The sequence below is a fragment of the Ostrea edulis genome, chromosome 1 (genome assembly GCF_947568905.1).
Source record: "Ostrea edulis chromosome 1, xbOstEdul1.1, whole genome shotgun sequence".
In the NCBI taxonomy this organism is placed as follows: Eukaryota; Metazoa; Mollusca; class Bivalvia; order Ostreida; family Ostreidae; genus Ostrea; species Ostrea edulis.
In genome coordinates, this window is record NC_079164.1 from 7941110 (window position 1) to 7960126 (window position 19017).

Below are 19017 nucleotides of genomic sequence, written 5' to 3' on the forward strand. Positions count from 1 at the left end.
CGTGATGAGGATGTAACAGGGAAATAGCATGGAATAAAGCTATCATAAACGGAAGTACAAACGATGTATTTCCGTAAAACTGCAAATGGTAGAGAGTCCAAGTAAACCCAACTACTATTCTCATTACACTATGAGGAAGGGAAATATTTTGCATGCAATTAGTGTGTCATATATATTAGTGACATCGCATGCATGTATTTCTGTAACTTCATATACGAAAGTCTTTAATCAAAGCTTTATATTAACACCTAATTCTATTTAAAATACCTTAAACGTGACAATGGTCGACAGATGTTGGTGGATTTCATTTCAGCTGATTATCTGTCTATTCTCTGCAACTGTATCTAGCAAGAAGTGTGATAATAGGTATATGTTAGTAACATATTTTTATTACTATTCTCTACCACTGTAGATAGGGAGAAGTGTGATAATGATAATGTTAGTTACATATTTTCATTTCTATTCTCTAGCATTGTAGCTAGCGAGAAATGTGATAATAGGTATATTTTATTTTCATTGCTATTCTCTATTGTATGAGTTACATTCCAGTATTGATATGCAGTAAATGTAGACTTCTATAGTCACATTGCATGTTTTTTTCCCGAATATTTCTGCAGATGCTGCCTGAACTACTACAAACGTAAAATGAATCCTGTGTCGGTAAACATCTTTCATTATTTTTTGTCTGATTCTCTGTTACCTGTAGACTGTTATTCTCTTTGGATGTCATCATTATCATCAAAGATTGACTGTATAAACTGTGGTCAAATACTGACATATCGCACATCCTTTCTTTATTAATCATTTACAGTATATATATTTGTAGAGTGTCCGCTTGGTACACACGGAGTTAACTGTAGCGGAACATGTGTCCGTGGATATTATGGTAGATTCTGTCTGTCAGAGTGTGAATGTTCTAATGACAAATGCGACATAAAGTATGGCTGTCCAACGGACGTAGACACAAGTGATGGTAATCTTTTTTTTTTCAATAGAAGAGTAATTCATACGACTGGGATCAGGTGCATAAGAAGAGTAAGCACCACCTGTCGACCAGACACACCCGCCATGAGCCTTATATCCTAAACAGGTAAACGGAGTTATCCGTAGTCAAAATCAGTGTGCCAAGAACGGCCTAACAATCGGTATGAAATATGTCAGACAGCATTTGACCCAATGATAGGTTGTATTGACGAACTAAATCGTTATAACGACCATAGAATTTGCAAAATGGTGACTTCAATGTAAAACTTATACGGTACCAATCAATATATACTGTTGACTCGTGTTGACTGTTTTTCTTGATAAAGACGAGGGTTGCGCTGAAAATTTAAGGTTCAAATAACCAACAGTATCATGACCTTTCAATGCCTTTTAAAGCAACGCAGAGGTTGCGCTCTGGCTTCTCACCGCTGCGACCCGAGTTCGATCCCCGTGATAGACAGTAGTTGTATGTGAGAGGGTATGACGGTCGCCCGCTCGGACACGTGGGTTTCCTCCGGATACTCCGGTTTCCTCCCACATAAATGACCCCCTAGCGCAAACATCTGTATATTAAAGGACCCCATTAGAAATAAGCTTTCGAGCTTTCAGGGGTTATCCTTGGTATTTATGTATGTATGTTTGTATGTATACCGAATAAACATTCATTTATTTATTTATTTACATATGCATATAACCGGCATGTTGAATCAGAAAATATAGTAAGCAATGTAGATCTAACTTTGGATTTTGAACTTATGATTTCTTTTACACGTGTAACCATTAAAGTTCGGTATTTTGAAGCGGAATTAATTCAAGTGTCTCTACATGAAAAGAAAAAGATAGATTGCTGCTGCCTTCAAATCGATATTTATATATATAGACGACGGTTTATCTCTCAACAATATTCATTTTCATTCCTATTTCGATTCGATATATTCCAGGGAACTCGAAATAAAAGACTCCACAAAGTCTTCCATATCTGCTTCATGTTTCGATATTTATTGAACATATCAACGGCTAACTAAAAGCAACGCTATATGACAAAGGAGGTGATTTCAGCTTCTCAAATGTCAACTTCCCATTTTTATGTAGCAATATTCCAATAACACCTACTTATGGTGTTATGCATATGATCTGTTTTCAAATCGAGGCATGCTACTGACAAATAAGTTGATGTTATACGGGTTTCAGCAGTCCGGTGTAAAGTCAGCATTTCGAAACTTCTATGGTCGTTATCACAATTGATTTGTAAATACAACCTGTCATTAAGTCAAATGTTGTCTGACGTGTTTCAATTGCTAGGCTGTTCTTTACATCTTAAGTATAGCTTACCTGATCAAGATATAGGGCCCACGACTGGTGTAAGCGGTTAACAGAGGATGCTTACCCCTTTTATGCATCTGATCTTATTTCTAGTATTTCGAAGTATCTGTCTTTGCCCAGCTCTTAATTTTGAATTCTTTATAGGAATTCGGAGATAAATCACTGTTAAATATCTTAACTTTTTCATTACTAACTGTTTTTCACTTATTAAATAAAATGGATAAAAGTATAGACATTGTAACGGTTCTTCCCTTCATTAGAAAAAAACAATGATTGGCTTAAAATATAATTCTACAAAATTATACTAAATGTAAAACGCTATGAGAGAAAAACACTACCTACCTCTGTTAAATCAAATATATACATAATATATTTTTTTACCCAAAGGCGGACAAAAAGATACCAATGATCAATGGACAAATATGGCGTACATTTTCATAGGAGCCATCACGACCCTGAGTGTTGTCGGTCTACTGTTTTACTGGAAGGCGTGGTAATGTTAGAAGAAAGGACGAGAAGAAACAAAATGTTATATAAAATACGACGCATCCATTTATAAACTCCATCCTCCATTTTATATATCTTTTAGCAAAAAGAAATAGATTTGAAACTCCGTCATAATGTATGTTTTGTGTCATTAAGGTTTTCTAAAAGAAGCTCTTCAAACCTAGAGATTGACCAGTTGAACTCCAGACCTTCAGGTATGATAAACGGACAATTATTAACATCAATTTATAGAAATAAGAACAAACTACAAATAAGATAGGGACTAATCGAGATGTGATTACACCTCATTTAATCTGATTTAATATATTTTTTTCTCTTCAAAGCAAATCAACAGGAAAATATATGAGAGACGTAGAAACGCATTGGCCAGTGAGACGGACGGTGAAATATCAATGTTACAAGTACAACACAACTATACTGGTCTACAACGTTCTGAGAACCAACCGGAAATGACAAGAGGGAATGATAACGATATTCCATCTTCTACTGTTGCCATCTCACCTCACGGTACAGAAATCAGTGGTTACGATGTCGAAGAAGTGGAATATGAACATTTCGATAGAAGCACAGCATATCATGTGTTGTCTCTTCGTAGTAATTTTCACGGATCGCTGTTGAAATCAGTTGAATTATCTTCAATAATAGGTCACAGTTCCAATAACATAGGAAATGAGTATGATCTTATTAGTGTGAGTCATGATAAGGAGCTTTTGCCGGAGAAAGAGAGGACGCTTTCACAGAAAGAAGATATTCGCCAAAGTTTGATAGACGAAACAATAAATGTGCATATAGATAACTCTCAACTAATGATAGAAATGATAATGAAAAACGATGCTGATAAAGGTCTCTTAAAGACAACATCAGAGGAGATAAGTCTACCTCTAAGAAAAACAGAAGCTTTATCTCCGCGTGCATGCGGTTTGACAGAAGGCTTATGGAGTATAACTGGACACTCATCAGAAGATGAAAGTATTTTGTCAAACGTGGTTATCAACGAAAAAATGGATGAACTATGTTGTTCTAACCATGGCAAAGAGGACGAAAACAGAAAGCGTTCTAATGAAGCAAATAAAGAAACAGTAGACAGTGCAAAGCCCGATGAAGACGATGATCTCGTAGTTCAAAATGATAAAAGACATGAAGAAGTAAATCCTCAGATATACATGTACACGGAAGAATCTGGTGCAAGACTTCCTCCCGGGCGATCAGGCGAGTACAATTAAGCGATGTGAGAACAGGATGACACCAGCATTAGATCCAGTATATTGTCAGTTGAAGTTTTCATTACAAATGAGGAATTTGACGGGCCACTTAGTATTTCCGTAGTTAGCGCCATTGACGATATGAAGTAAATACTGTTGCCGAAAATCTGTTGGTTTCAATGTTTGGGGGTAGCAATGCCAGCTCCGACAATCACATTTGATGTAACATAGAAACCGACTATGTGTCATGCTCTTTTTTATAGGAAGGTCAATATACATGTATTTGGTAGTTTTTAGATCTATAATCAAATTTCATTATTATCACACGCTGCTAACTGGAATTACCCTATGTATTCTGCAAATTAGTCTTCGCTGTTTCATCACTTCTCAATTACGTGTTCAATTTAGCAGTCAGTTCATCTTGATTTTCTATGTTTATATAATTTCTATATCATATCAATATTTTATTGTTCTGGATTCTTGCTCATTAACTTTGTATTCCTAAACAGTGAGTTGTTGAAATTTAATTTAGTGGTGAAATTAATTCAATATACGACTTATGGGAGTCATGTCGGGTGTTACCGGTCGGCAGTACATGTTCACTTCTCCTAGGTACCTGATCCTACATCTTGTGTATCCAGAGGTCCGTGTTTGTCCAACTTTCTATTTGCATTCCTTAAAGGAGTTATGGAATTGATCACTGTTCGTTATCTTCACCTTTTATAGGAGGTATGGAATTGATCACTGTTCGTTATCTTCACCTTTATAGGAGTTGTGGTATTGATCACTATTCGTTATCTTCACCTTTTATAGGAGTTATGGGATTGATCACTGTTCGTTATATTCACCTTTTATAGGAGTTATGGGATTGATCACTGTTCGTTATATTCACCTTTTATAGGAGTTATGGATTGATCACTGTTCGTTATCTTCACCTTTATAGGAGTTCTGAGATTGATCACTGTTCGTTATCTTCACCTTTATAGGAGTTATGAAATTGATCACTGTTCGTTATTTTCACCTTTATAGGAGTTATGGGATTGATCACTGTTCGTTATCTTCACCTTTCATATGAATCAAGTCACAAACCTTATGTGTTGTTTTGCTTTGTGCCTCTTGAGTATTTTGTAACTCAATATAAATCAAACAAATATTATTTATGTAACTAATTATCATTAATTATTATACTAATAAAAATTAAACACATTTGTTAACATTACATGTATATTGGTGGTTTATTTTTCTCAAAATATTTTAGTACATAAAAGAAAATGAATACAAAAACAACTGTATATTTGTTATTGGTTAAAATCTTGCAAGTTATAAAAACGCAACTGCATGCACTATTGTTTATGACAGTTGTAATTAGCTAAAATGAAAATTTTGAATGTTGTAGAAACATTCATTTAGTTTAAATTCTACCGTTTTGTATGGTATTAAATGAGATATCCACTTCTAGAATCGCACACACTATTACAGCGTATGAAAGATAATTGTGAGATGTGATTGTCAAACATCGTTGCCCTTGAATAGCAGATTACAAGTTCTACCGGAAAGATCTTTCCACAAGGATCTTGAGTACATGACAACCCTATCATTGTCCCCTTTCAAACGTTATGGCCTGTGGAAGTTCATTTCTCATAGACAAACAGGCAGACTGATAGATTAAAACGATATGTCTCCGAATCATTTATTACGGGGGAGAGGGTGCATATACAAATTCTGTAGATGTATAACTATATTCCTACCTAATGTCACAGACGATAGTGCTTAAGGATCTTTGTGTTCCAACAGGTCGTCTGTTGCAGGGACACTGAATATATTTAAAAAAAAATTAAAACATTTATTATAGAAAAAAACCATACAACTGCTATTTGCTCAAATATTACAGGCAGGTTTTAATTTTGACAAATTGTCTGCATTTGGAAATTTTGGACCCCTTCCTCAAAACGTGAAAATACATGCCGTCCCTGTCCATCTCTCTTTCCAGGCTGTGGATGTTGGGCCTTGTTTGAGAAAAGCGGAGGAAAGTGTCCATGGTGAACGACCCTCCAGTATTTGGCCTTTAAAAGCTGTCCAACTTTTTTGGCCTGTTATTTTTAATACTTTGATATAGTATTTGCCATAGTTTGTGGTTTGATATAATTTATATCAAACGAGTTGTGTGTTTTCTATCCCTCAGCCTTGGCTCGGGATAGAAAACATGCCAATCATGGGATATTTTTTTTATGAAATGTTAACCACCAGTTCCGGTTTTCTACAAGGGAGACTCAATAAGTAACCAGCCTATCTCATTTCCGATTGACTGAGACGGTCACGATTTTCATGCATTGTTTATGTAAATGTTTTAGGGTCTTCTGCATCATCTTATGCTTAGGTTAAATTCTGGGAAAGGGGATTCAAACGCAGTAGAACGTCTTTATAAGATGAAGCCAGGTCTGTACGCCCACTGGATGCCACCGATGAAGAAATGTGTAAAAAAAAAAAAAAAAAAAAAAAAAAAAAAACCTCGGGATCTGGTATATTCTGATAACGATTTCAGAAAGATGAAATAGCGCTGGCATTAGGCATTTCACATGGTACCGTATCAACAATCTTACTTGATGGTTTAGGTATGCGCAAGCTAACAGCCCGTTGGGTCCCCAAATCCCTTTGCGATGAGCAAATAGCAACCGCAGTATTAGTATTCAGCACCTTTTTGAACCGTTTTAGGTCAACATATGATTTTCCTTTGCGTCTGGTGACTGTAGATGAGACTTGGGTTCATTATTATGAGCCAGAAAATAAAGCTCAGAGTCCTCAGTGGGTAGGGCCTATGTTCCCGAGGTCAAAGCAGTTCAAGACGCAACCATCTGCTTGGCAAAGTGATTGCCACAGTATTTTGGGATGCAAAAGGCTTTATTATGTTGAACGTTTACCCCAGAAAAGTACAATAACTGAAGTGCACTTTGCAAACTTGCTACACCAGCTGAGAACCGCCATCCGTGAAAAACGCCGAGGTAAACTCTCTAAATGTGTTTTGCTGCAACAGGACAACCCGAGAGTCCACACTTGCAAAGTTGCAAAGTTGCAAAGGATGCTGTATAGAGAGAAACGGGTATAAATTAATACCACATCCTGCCTATTCACCTGACCTAGCTCTTAGCGACTTCTTCCTATTCCCAAGCTTGTAAAGGATATCCGTGGATGTCATTTCCGGTCTGACAAAGAAGTTGAGGAGTGGATCAATGGAAAAGACCCTGACACTAGGGACAGTTACATCGAAAAAGAAGAGGTGGATCTCAATCGGAAATAAGTTAAGCTGGTTACTTATCGACTTGCACCGTATTTACATTGTTACTGTTCGGCCTTCACAGTAGCATAACACTACGTAACTGTCACCTCAACACTGTTACACATAAAGAAATACGTGCCTGCTACAAGCACAAACAAATCATGTTAAAACTGTTACACAGAAAGCGATACGTGCCTTCTACAAGACACAAACAAATCATGTTTGAGAAGAGTTTTTGAATTGTTGAATAAAGTTTTAAAAAGCACGGTATACATTATTACCATGTTTAACATTTAATTCTTTAGTTGAACTATTTCATTACTGATTTGTATCAAGTCAGTCATTGGAGTTTCGATGATAACAATTATTTTCCATCCATCATGTTACCACTCACAAGGTTTTGGACGCCTCCTTTGAGATATATTGCTATGTTTGTTTTAGATACCTCCTCTGACATTTATTGTTGTGTTGGTTTTGGACTCCGCCTCTGATATTTATTGTTGTGTTTGTTTTGGACTCCCCTTCTGACATCTATTGTTGTATTTGTTTTGGACTCCCCCTCTGACATATATTGCGGTGTTTGTGGTGCCAATGTTATCGAAAGGCAGTAATATTTAAAATGAATTGAAACCGAGTAGCAGATCCAGATTACTGTAAAGCTGTTTAATTTGAAAGAATTGTCGAAATATTTCTGTGAGTTTCATTTAAACCGCTGTAGTTATTGATTGGTTGAATATTTTTGTGGCATAATCTGCATAATTTGGTTAGAAGGTATGTTATTTTCACTTAATTTGTTAAGTAGGCTATTTGTTTCCAAACACTGGTTGATGTTTTTTTTAATTCTTAGTCCCCAAAGATTCCCGCTGCAACTGTCATTAATTCTTATGGCAGACCCTAATCGATCTTTGCAACAGTATTATTCGGAATATCATTCTCTAATGTTTGAAAACAGACAGTAAAATTTACCTACATTTGTGACGTCACGGCGTAGAAAAACAGTATTATAACGAAAATATACACAATGAGTGATATCCACTCTTGATAAAGGAGTAAACATGTGATAAAATTAAATATGTTATTAGCATTTCGTTTCTAAGATGGCTTCATATGTTAATCTCATTATGTTTTCCATATTTCTATGAAATTCGTAAATGGAAATTCAAAAATGATATATTTTTATCTAATTATAAGTTAATTCTATAAAATGCATATAAAATTCAAAATTGAATATCATTTGTTAGTAGATTCTACAGAACACTGTTTAAATTTTATGTCCCCAAGGATTCCCTTTAACTTTTACAGAAGTACAATGTATGCAGATAAATTATGAATTTATAAAACTTTTCACTTCTTGACTTAAGGTACATATGTAGATTGATTCTCATGTGATGTCATAGGTTTTTGCAGAAATCTTTATTGAATTAAACTTTGTGCATAATAGAAATGTATCTTTCAAAGGAGTTTTATTCACTGGAAAATTTTAAGATTTCGTAAACTATTGATAGTGAAAAAGTTTATATTTTCTATAGATAATCAATCAATTGTAACGAAGAAAAATGTTATCAAGGGCAATAACTCCTATGCTGGTATTTCATCTACTGTATGCCTATTATACAACGATTTCCCTAATTTCTACAATTTATTTATACATATTTATATAAAACTTATACGGTATCAATTTTGATGCACCAGATGCGCATTTCAACAAATAATGTCACTTCAGTGATGTGCAACCGAAATGTTTGAAATCCAAAATAACAATATACTTGCTAGAGCTTTTTTTTAGGGAAAAACAGAGTGCCGAAAATTGGAGTCAACTTCATCTAAGGATAAGAGGTATGCATTTATATCTTTGCATTTTTTTTCTAAACTGTTGACAATTAAAGATTTGTCATTTAACAAGATTTTGTGTATACTTTATTATTCTGTTTTACGAAAATGTGTGGTTTTCTTATGTTGACCAAAACTTCTGTTTTTGTATGTTGACATCTTAAAAAGGTGGCAACACATATATTTTCTTGGTTATTGATTAAATTAAGCTATATTGAGCTATATTGAGTGGTAATTAATACATTTTTTTTTTCCACTTTCAACCATTGATATTGATAAGTCACGTGAGGATGGGGCTACCCTAACATTGTACTACTTTTTCATTTCCTCCCACGTCCGGTTTCTAGTGGCAAATTATCTGTAATAAACGTAAACACACAATATATTAGTTTTTGTTTGCTTTTATCCACTCCTCCTTTTTTATATCGAGTACGCCGTTCTATACATAGAAATTTAAAAATTAACATGATCTAGTAGTGTTGTCATCGATTATGGGAGGAAATAGAAATCTTTTAGACAAGTATTGTAATTCGGCAGAGAAATAAGTTTGCTTCTTATGCGTCCTATTATTTCTGAGGCTCGTTTTTTACAAGGCAATGACTTTAAAATCAGGGATTTCCCCCAGCATTTTTTTGGATCCTATTACCGGACCCATTCGTAATCAAATGATCATCAATATTTTTTCCTGATTATTAATCCATTTTCAGTCATGTGTTCTTAAAATCTAAAACTACGCGAGTCAGAAATACATATCATTTTGTTTTACTGCAGTGTTAAACTTTTTAAATTCGTTTAATTTGCAATACCGAAATAGATTTGAAGCATAAACGAGGCTTGCATAACGTATACATGATTAACTGTGTTCTACATTCTTCCGTCAGTTTTTTTTTTATTTAATAATTTTCCCAGTAGTTGAACATTTATTCCGTCGAAAGAGTAGGAAATTCATAACCTTTATACAATATATTGCTTACGTATTGAAATTGTCTGCAAATGTCTGTACTCCACTTTCAGCTTTCACACCACTCTCCCTAAATAACCTTAACATAGTATCAGATCTCACTTTCAATTCTTCAATGACAATGACCTCCTCATGTAAAGTGAAGATAACGAACAGTGATCAATCTCATAACTCCTATAAGCAATACACAATAGATAGTTGGGCAAACACGGACCCCTGGACACACCAGAGGTGGGATCAGATGCCTAGGAGGAGTAAGCATCCACTGTAGACCGGTCACACCCACCGTGAGCCCTATATCCTGATCAGGTAAACGGAGTTATCCGCAGTCAAAATCAGTGTGCCAAGAACGGCTTAACAATCGGTATGAAACACATCAGACAGTATTTGACCCAATGTGAGGTTGTATTGACGAACTAGATCTTTATAACGACCATAGAATTATCGAACTGCTGACTTCAATCGAGACTGATGAAACCCCTGTACCATCAACTTGTTTGTCAGTAGCTTACCTCGGTTTAAAAACTGACTATACCCAGAACAAGCTCTTGCATATCGGATCAGTTGAGATATATAAACACCATATGCAGGTGATAATGGAATATTGCTACATAAATATGGGAAGTTGACGATGGGGAAGCTGACATCATCCCATTTGTCATACAGTTGAGTTGTCAGTTTGCCGTTAATGTCTACTTTCAATAAAATATCTAAGTATGAAGCAGAAGTGGACGACTCTGTGGTGTCCTTTATTTCGAGCTCGCGGGGATATATCAAATCGACATATATTGATGGTACAGGGATTTCAACAGTCTCGATTGAAGTCAGCATTTCGCAAATTCTATGATCGTTATAACGATCTAGTTCGTCAATACAACCTCGCATTGGGTCAAATGCTGTCTGACGTGTTTCATACCGATTGTTAAGCCGTTCTTGACACACTGATTTTGACTGCGGATAACTCCGTTTACCTGATCAGGATATGGGGCTCACGGTGTGTGTGACCGGTCAACAGGGGATGCTTACTCCCCCTAGGCACCTGATCCCACCTCTGGTGTGCCCAGGGGTCCGTGTTTGCCCAACTATCTATTTTGTATTGCTTGTAGGAGTTATGAGATTGATCACTGTTCGTTATCTTCACCTTGCATGAATGAAAGATATTATTGTTGATAGACAAAACGTCATCGATACATCACACACTTATTCTGTCCGCGTTTCTTATTGCTATCCATAATTTGCCATGTTCTTATACAATCAAAAAGTAGACGATCAGAATATACAAATTATTAATTTTTTATCTACATGTCACTATGTATTCGTTTTCTATCCTTTGATACAAAAGAGCTTCATTTGGCCGCTTCCAACATTAAAAAAAAACAACAACAACAACGCAAAATCGTTCTCGCGAGCACATAAATTCTCAACTTTTAATAATCACGCAGCTAAGTATATTTTCAAATCGTTTTATAGTGGCCAATTTGAGATTATTGTTAGCTTATTGGTTCTTAAGACTTCATTTGAGCTGTTTTTTGGTGAGTTCTTAAGACCAAAATTTGTCATAAGATCCAACATACATGTAGCTGTTTCACAAAACTGTTATATCTTAAGATAATCTTAAGATTGTTAGGAATCTTAATTCTGTGTGACCGGTCAACAGGGGATGCTTACTCCTCCTAGGCACCTGATCCCGCCTCTGGCGGCCGTTTCACTAACCGATCGTAGATCGTAAACGTACGATTACGTTTAAGATCATTTGACTCGCACGTATACGAGCGTTTCACGAAACTTATCGTAGTCGTAACACTTACGATTACGATCTACGTCTGACTTTTTAGAACTCTTTTCTCTATGGAGGTAGATTTAAAATTAATCCTACCATGGAAAGAAATATCCATTCATTTTATTCTCATGGTTTTAAACATATCCTCATCGTCTGCAGTAACCCATGCAAGTTGTCAACAAAAATAATGGAAATGTTGGGCCCGATCTCTAGTGTAACGTAAAGAAAATTCCTAGAATGTTTTTTTTTTAAAAACAATTGATAGGATAATTTTTATTGACTTTCATGTAACTAAAATTTTGGGAAAAATTATATATAAGAAATAACATAAAAGATTTACATTTTAGAATTTTAAATGTCAAGTAAAATATGTTCAAAGGATTAAAAAAAAATGATAATAAAATGAAAATAAAATTGCACACAAGTATACGAAATTGTATCCTGCATCAAACCATGGATATATACATGAACTCCGGCGTTTAATCATTGTTGTAAATTACGATATAACACTAATGACATATCTATCCACTTATTTGTATAAATTTCAAACAAATCATGGGCTCAATTTGTTCCTTAAATGACTTGAAATTTATTTACCCCATGCGTTTGTATTTTATATATTTTTTTCCGTTTAGGCATGTTAACTTCCTTCTTTACGTGATGATGTATATTCCAGATCATTTATTAAAAATCATTTTTGATATTGCACTGCCAGTGAAGGGCTGCAAAATTTAGGCCTATACTCGACGCTTACGGCCATTGAGCAGGGAGGGAGTTTGTAGTCTCACCCGGAGGACCGCCTCATTTAGTCGCCTCTTACGACAAGCAAGAGGTACTGAGGACCTATTCTAACCCGTATCTCCACGGGATTGCATTTTATAACAAGGGGTCGAAACCCCAAGGATCCGATAATGACCCATCCCTTTTCTGTGTATACATATAGGTCTAGTTTGTATGTTTAATTTTTAACGACCTTCATAAAACTACAGAAACGTTCCACTTGCAAAATTAGGATTTTAACCCCTTTCCCATTACCAAATCATGTTATTATCATATTTTCCTTAACATGTGTAATGTTTATCATTCGAATGTGCATGTATTATGCAGTTAATCAGTTGCATCAAAGGTATTGATCTGACGAAAACAATAGCTGAGTACGTCGAATCGCAACGTCTCGGGTTTAAATCAATTGTTTCTAAAGAAACTTAATTTCTGAACATGTCTATGAGAATTACTTGAATTTTGCCTAATGATAAATATACATGTACACTAACGGTGATGCAGGCACATGTAGCAATAACCCATCTCCCCATACTACTTTTCTAACAACTGTTCAACTTCTCGTTATCATTACATGCAAAGTTTGATATATGGACTACACCCCCCCCCCTCCTCACTTTTTAAAATATGAATTCATTGCCTTTACATTTATTTCAGCAGACTGGTCAAAGGACTAGGCCCGTTTTGGACCCGAACTCTGTGATACAATGAATTTATTATATTTGTGGTATCACAGAGCCCGGGCCCAAAACGGGCTTGACCCCTGTGAGACTGGCATTTCTGTGGTTGTGCGTAACAAAGAAGGACAACTCTAATTGATTTAAGATTCGGGCTCGGACTGTACAATATTTTTGTGCAAAAGCAGACTGCAAGTCATTGTGATTGTTTTCTTCCTACAAAGTATAAACAAACTCAGTCAGGTAAATACTACCACAAAATGATCTCAGGCGGGCCAGCATGGCGGCCATATTGCTCATTTACGTGCATGTAGGAGCACTTACGATAGCCCTAGACCACTCGTAGGGTTACGATCAATATTGATCGTAAATTGCAAATCGTAACTTTTAGTGAAACGGTCGTACGTGCTACGTCCACATTTAAGTCTACGTTTACGATCTACGATCGGTTAGTGAAACGGCCGCCTGGTGTGTCCAGGGGTCCGTGTTTACCCAACTATCTATTTTGTATTGCTTGTAGGAATTATGAGATTGATCACTGTTCGTTTTCTTCACCTTGCATCCAGATACTTGTCCTAAGTCTATACTGAACTATGTTGTGGTTAGAGAATGGTAGCTTATCCGGAGAGAACTTGGTTTGAGGGACAGAAACAATCTGTTAGACTATATTGAGGATGTGGACATCATTAATAAGCTCCGTCTACCACGACATGCGTTCTTTACGATGAACTCAATATTCGTTTAGAATATCCCACAGCTTTCGCTTTTTAAGCTTGTCCACTTTTGTTCATTTCTTCATCCGACCGGACATACTCTGTTAAATTTACAGCATCTTAAAAACAAATGTCTTTTTTCTCCACCTTGTCAAACAATACTGATATTTCAGCAACTGAAAGGTTTGGATATTGTTTCATAAACATCTTAAATCTTTTGACACCGATTTGCCCGAGTGCATGCACACGGACTTCCTAACCGCTGTGTGGTCACAATTAAACGTCTTTCAATATCATTCATCTATTGTTTGTAGGCACAAAAGCAGTATTGGGTGAATTCAATTCTTCACGTTTTTATGTTTTGGATTGTTTTCGTACTATTTCATTTCATTCAGTTATATGCTTTTTCACACAGGAAAGTCTTTGCGCCCAGTGTACATGTATAGTGGAACACGCGTATAATTACACGCGTTTTCTTCGATTAATGCGTCGTTGGTTATAAATCTGCGTAAGTGTTATTTGTGTTTTTGGTTTTCCCTACCCACCCACACCCTCGTTTACTGAATACCTTTTTTATATTATTTTGTTGAAAAAAACAAGTGCGGCGTTGCTAACTTGTAACAAACGCAACAATCATAGATTGTCTTTTTTCTTTATATTTCAAATTAGTTAAGCAACTATTTGATTTTCGGAGGAAAGAAATGGGGGGAGAAAATGAAAAATATATCAGACTTTGATATAGTGTTTCTACCAAAATATTCAATGTTTTAGTTTTTGTATCACGATTTCTGAAATCAAATAGTACAGAACTCGAATGTAACGTTTGAAATACGAACTAAAGTGTAGGTCACATGATTTAAAAAAGAAGTATAATGTATCAAATTTTATAAATATATTAGATAATTACAAATGCCTAAAATCGCAGTATTTCAACTTTCTATTTATATTTGATTATACTTTAATGGTTCATTTACATGTAACATTTAAATTCATCCATGCAGTTAAAAGATTATAAAGGAAACACGGTATTTCACAATGTAACCAGTATAAATGTACATGTAACAACGTTAAGATTTTTTGAAATTAAGATATTTTGTGAAACGGTTCTGCCGTATCTTATGATTGTCATCAGGCAGATCTTAAGACACTCTTACGATTGATCTTATGACAATATTAAGACAATTTTGTGACACCCGGCCCTGGTTTTGAAAACACAGAAGGATAGATGGCATGCACGTTTGTTTTTCTGTGTATCATAAAACACGTCTAACAGCACTCCACATAATTACTGTTCGGATTTACAATTTAGATCATTCCCATGACCATAGAATAGCGAAGTGATGTGAAAGAGCGCTCCTCATTACAGTTATGAACTAACGTTTAATTGAAATAAAGTGATATATACGTGTCCGGAAATACAAGGTAATATCACGAAAAGAGAAAGGGAAATAATTTGTCTCAAGTGGACAGTGAATGACAATACATGGATACTATTACGTGTTTGTAGACTTGAACGCACACAGAGTTTGACACACACATGATTTTCCATTCAAATCACCTTTATTAAGACAATGATGGAAATACAGCGACAAATGATATGTCACGTGATAGTTATGTATCTTCTCTGTACAGCTGCATGCAGCGAAACATGCGATGCAAGGTAATTTGCGAATATATTTCAGTTTTATCCACTTTCCCTCTGAAAGTCTGAGAATAGTAGTTTCTAAATCAGAAAACGTATTTTTCTACATGTAGATGCTGTCTCAACTATTACCAACATGAAAACGGGTCCTGTGTCGGTAAATAAAATTGTCCTCTAGTTTTCAGTTCGATAAATATTACCATCAAAGTTTGATTATTTAATTCGCCTCGAAGCATTGTAATATCGCATATCTTTCATTAATCAATTATTTACAATATTTATTTCTTTCTAGAGTGTCTGCTTGGTGCATACGGAGTTAACTGTAGCGGGACCTGTGTCCGTGGATACTATGGTAGATTGTGTCTGTCGGAGTGTGAATGCCCCATTGATAAATGCGACAAAAAGTATGGCTGTTTGACGGACGAAGTCGATGGTAGTATGATGTTTATTTTTCAATTTCAAAAGTAATCATCCAAATATGATTTCGAAATTAGTATTTTTCTTTTGGAAAATTAGCAGCAGTGCTTGTTGAAATATGATGTTATATATGTACAACATATTCAATAATCCATGCCACTAATCCAATACTTCTTTTTTACTGAACCTATGCAATACTCTAATTTGTTAATGGAAATACTGCAAAGCATTTTGCTACTTTTACTTTAAAGAGAACACGAATGATTGGGAAACTACATCATATGCTTTGATTGGATCAGTTTGTACTTTGGGTATTGTCGTTTTCCTGCTTGTCTTGATGTCTTGGTAAGAAGTTATATGATTATCTTCGTTTTCCTTCCTTAATGTAGGACGAGGAAAGATATATTTACACCAAATTGTGAAATAAACAAGTATCATATTTTATGAAGGTTGTCAAAGAGGAGTACTTCAAGTCAAAATTATCAGCAGAACAACATCCGTTCAGGTATGATATATCAAAACATCAATACATTGAAATATTTTTACTTCCAATAAGATTTTAGTGGGAACGCGGTGAAGACGTCGAGAAAATCGTCTGAATTAAATTATGTCAATACACTTGTTATATAGAGTATTATTCTTCACAGAAAACGAAGAGGAACATACTTATGTGATTCATAGAAACTCACCATCCAGTGAAAATAACGACGTAAGACCACACCAACCTACCAATTCAAACTACTATACTGATATACGATTCTCCAGGATGGAACCAGATTATTGTAATACGAGGTTCACTAAGAATGGCATCGAACCTGAAACCCTCTCTGTCAGTACCATTCCGTCACACGGTGTTGAAAACGGTCGTCATGAAAACAATGAGGACGACATTGACGAAAGTGGATTTGAATATTGATCCAGATTTGCTGCACGAACTGTATGGTCCCTGAGGAATTATACATTTTAATAAGTCATAACATTTGAGAACAGTTTATTCGTCAACAATGACAGAGCAATATTCCGATAAAAACGAAACACAGAGTTACAACAGTCTCGTTTAAAGCCAGCATTTTCGTAAATGTTATGGTCATTAAAACGATCTAATCCAACAACAGAACCTGGCATTGTACCAAATGCTGTCTGGCAGGTTCATACCAATATGTAATTTTCGAGTTGTCACATAGTTATTTCCCTTTGTTTGAATCTTCCGCACGGAGAGACGCAAAATGTATTTTCACTATATATTGCTGAAAGATTGATTACCAGAGTCTATTTAAACACCCGAACTGAAAGGAAACTCAAATTGAGTAAATTCAAGAGTATTTGAGAATAGAATAGTGCAAAAGAAAATCGAAATCAATCATCTGGTTTTTTTTTTTTTTATGAAGAAAGGAATGATAATGACATATTTAAATCAACGGCCTAACTCAAACAATTTCTTCTTCATATGGTCAGTTTATGTAAATCATCGGCTAATATCAACAAAATACAGTGTTATAATTTTTGTTGTAATTTACATAAACAGACTGTATGCATACACCCTGTGCCCACCACAGCGTTTAACAGAATACTGAATGTATATTGTACCTCCACCATAGAAGCGCTGATATATCAGAAATTGTATATTGTTAGGGGTCACGGTAGGTGTAACCAGTCGAAAGGGGATTCTTACTTCTCTTAGGCACCTGATCCCACCTCTGGTGTCAAGGGTTGCGTGTTTGCCCAACTCTCTATTTTGTATTCTGTAAAGGAGAAATTATATTGATCGCTGTTCGTTATCTTCACTTTTTCAAATAACAACTGCAATGACTAATGAATAGAAACACCCACAAGAAGAACATTCAGATGAAAGTCTTATTAGACAAAGTTTTATTGATGAAACAATAGATGAGTACATGTAGATATATTAACTAAACACGAACCATGGACATTGCAAAAACGACACATTTCAAAATAATTATCATATGAAACCAAACTAAACAAGTCTTCAACATGGAAAAGGTAATTGTAGGTAATTGTATTTGTATAATACTTCTGTTTCTACATCTATATATGGTTTGAGGTTTGAACTGGTTTGAACTCCTTCGAAACATATTTTGTTATTCTTTACAAATAAAGGACATTATCATTATTTTCACTATAGTCAACAAAATATTTTGGCTACACAATCTTATAATGTGGTGAGAAGCAAAAGGTATACAGGTAAATCTAAATTAAACAGCCTAAATCAAGGGGAGGACTACCATCGGTTTAATAAGAAACTGATGGTAGATTTCCGTTGAAGCCAGAATAGAATACAATCAAGATAAACAAAAGAGTTCGTTGAACAAATTGATCCTTGTGTCGGATGCATGAAAGGTGAAGATAACGAACAGTGATCAATCTCATAACTCCTATATGCAATACAAAATAGATAGTTGGGCAAACACTGACCCCTGGACAAACCAGAGGTGAGATCAGGTGCCTAGGAGGAGTAAGCATCCCCTGTCGACGGTCACACCCGCCGTGAGTCCCACATCCCGATAAGACCACATAATTTGCGAAATGTTGACTTTAATTGAGACTGTTGAAACTCCTGTACCATCAACTTGTTTGTCAGTAGCTTGCCTCGTTTTTAAAACTGGCTATACACAGAACAAGCTCTTGCATATCGAATCAGTTGAGATATAAACACCATATACAGGTGATAATGGAGTATTGCTACATAGATATGGGAAGTTGACGATGGAGAAACTGAAATCATCCCGTTTGCCTTACAGTTGAGTTGTCAGGTTGCTGTTAATGTCTATTTTCATTAAAATATCTAAGTATGAGGCAGAAGTGGGCGAATCTGTGGTGTTTTTTATTTCGAGCTCACGGGAACAACTGTCCATTCTGTGAGGAAAGAATTGATCGAGACCCGTAGTTCTTTCTCTTACAGAATGGAC

The 19017-nt window shown here is 35.5% G+C and overlaps 1 protein-coding gene across 1 annotated transcript; it reads left to right on the forward strand.

Annotated features, from left to right (window-relative positions):
- The first annotated feature begins 267 nt into the window (after positions 1 to 267).
- LOC130051182 (uncharacterized) lies at positions 268 to 5282 on the forward strand. The gene is made up of 2 exons (XM_056152563.1): positions 268 to 366; positions 2695 to 5282. The coding sequence occupies exon 2, from the start codon at positions 3207 to 3209 to the stop codon at positions 4035 to 4037; it is 831 nt and encodes a 276-aa protein (XP_056008538.1). The 5' UTR covers positions 268 to 366; positions 2695 to 3206; the 3' UTR covers positions 4038 to 5282.
- The last annotated feature ends 13735 nt before the right edge of the window (positions 5283 to 19017 follow it).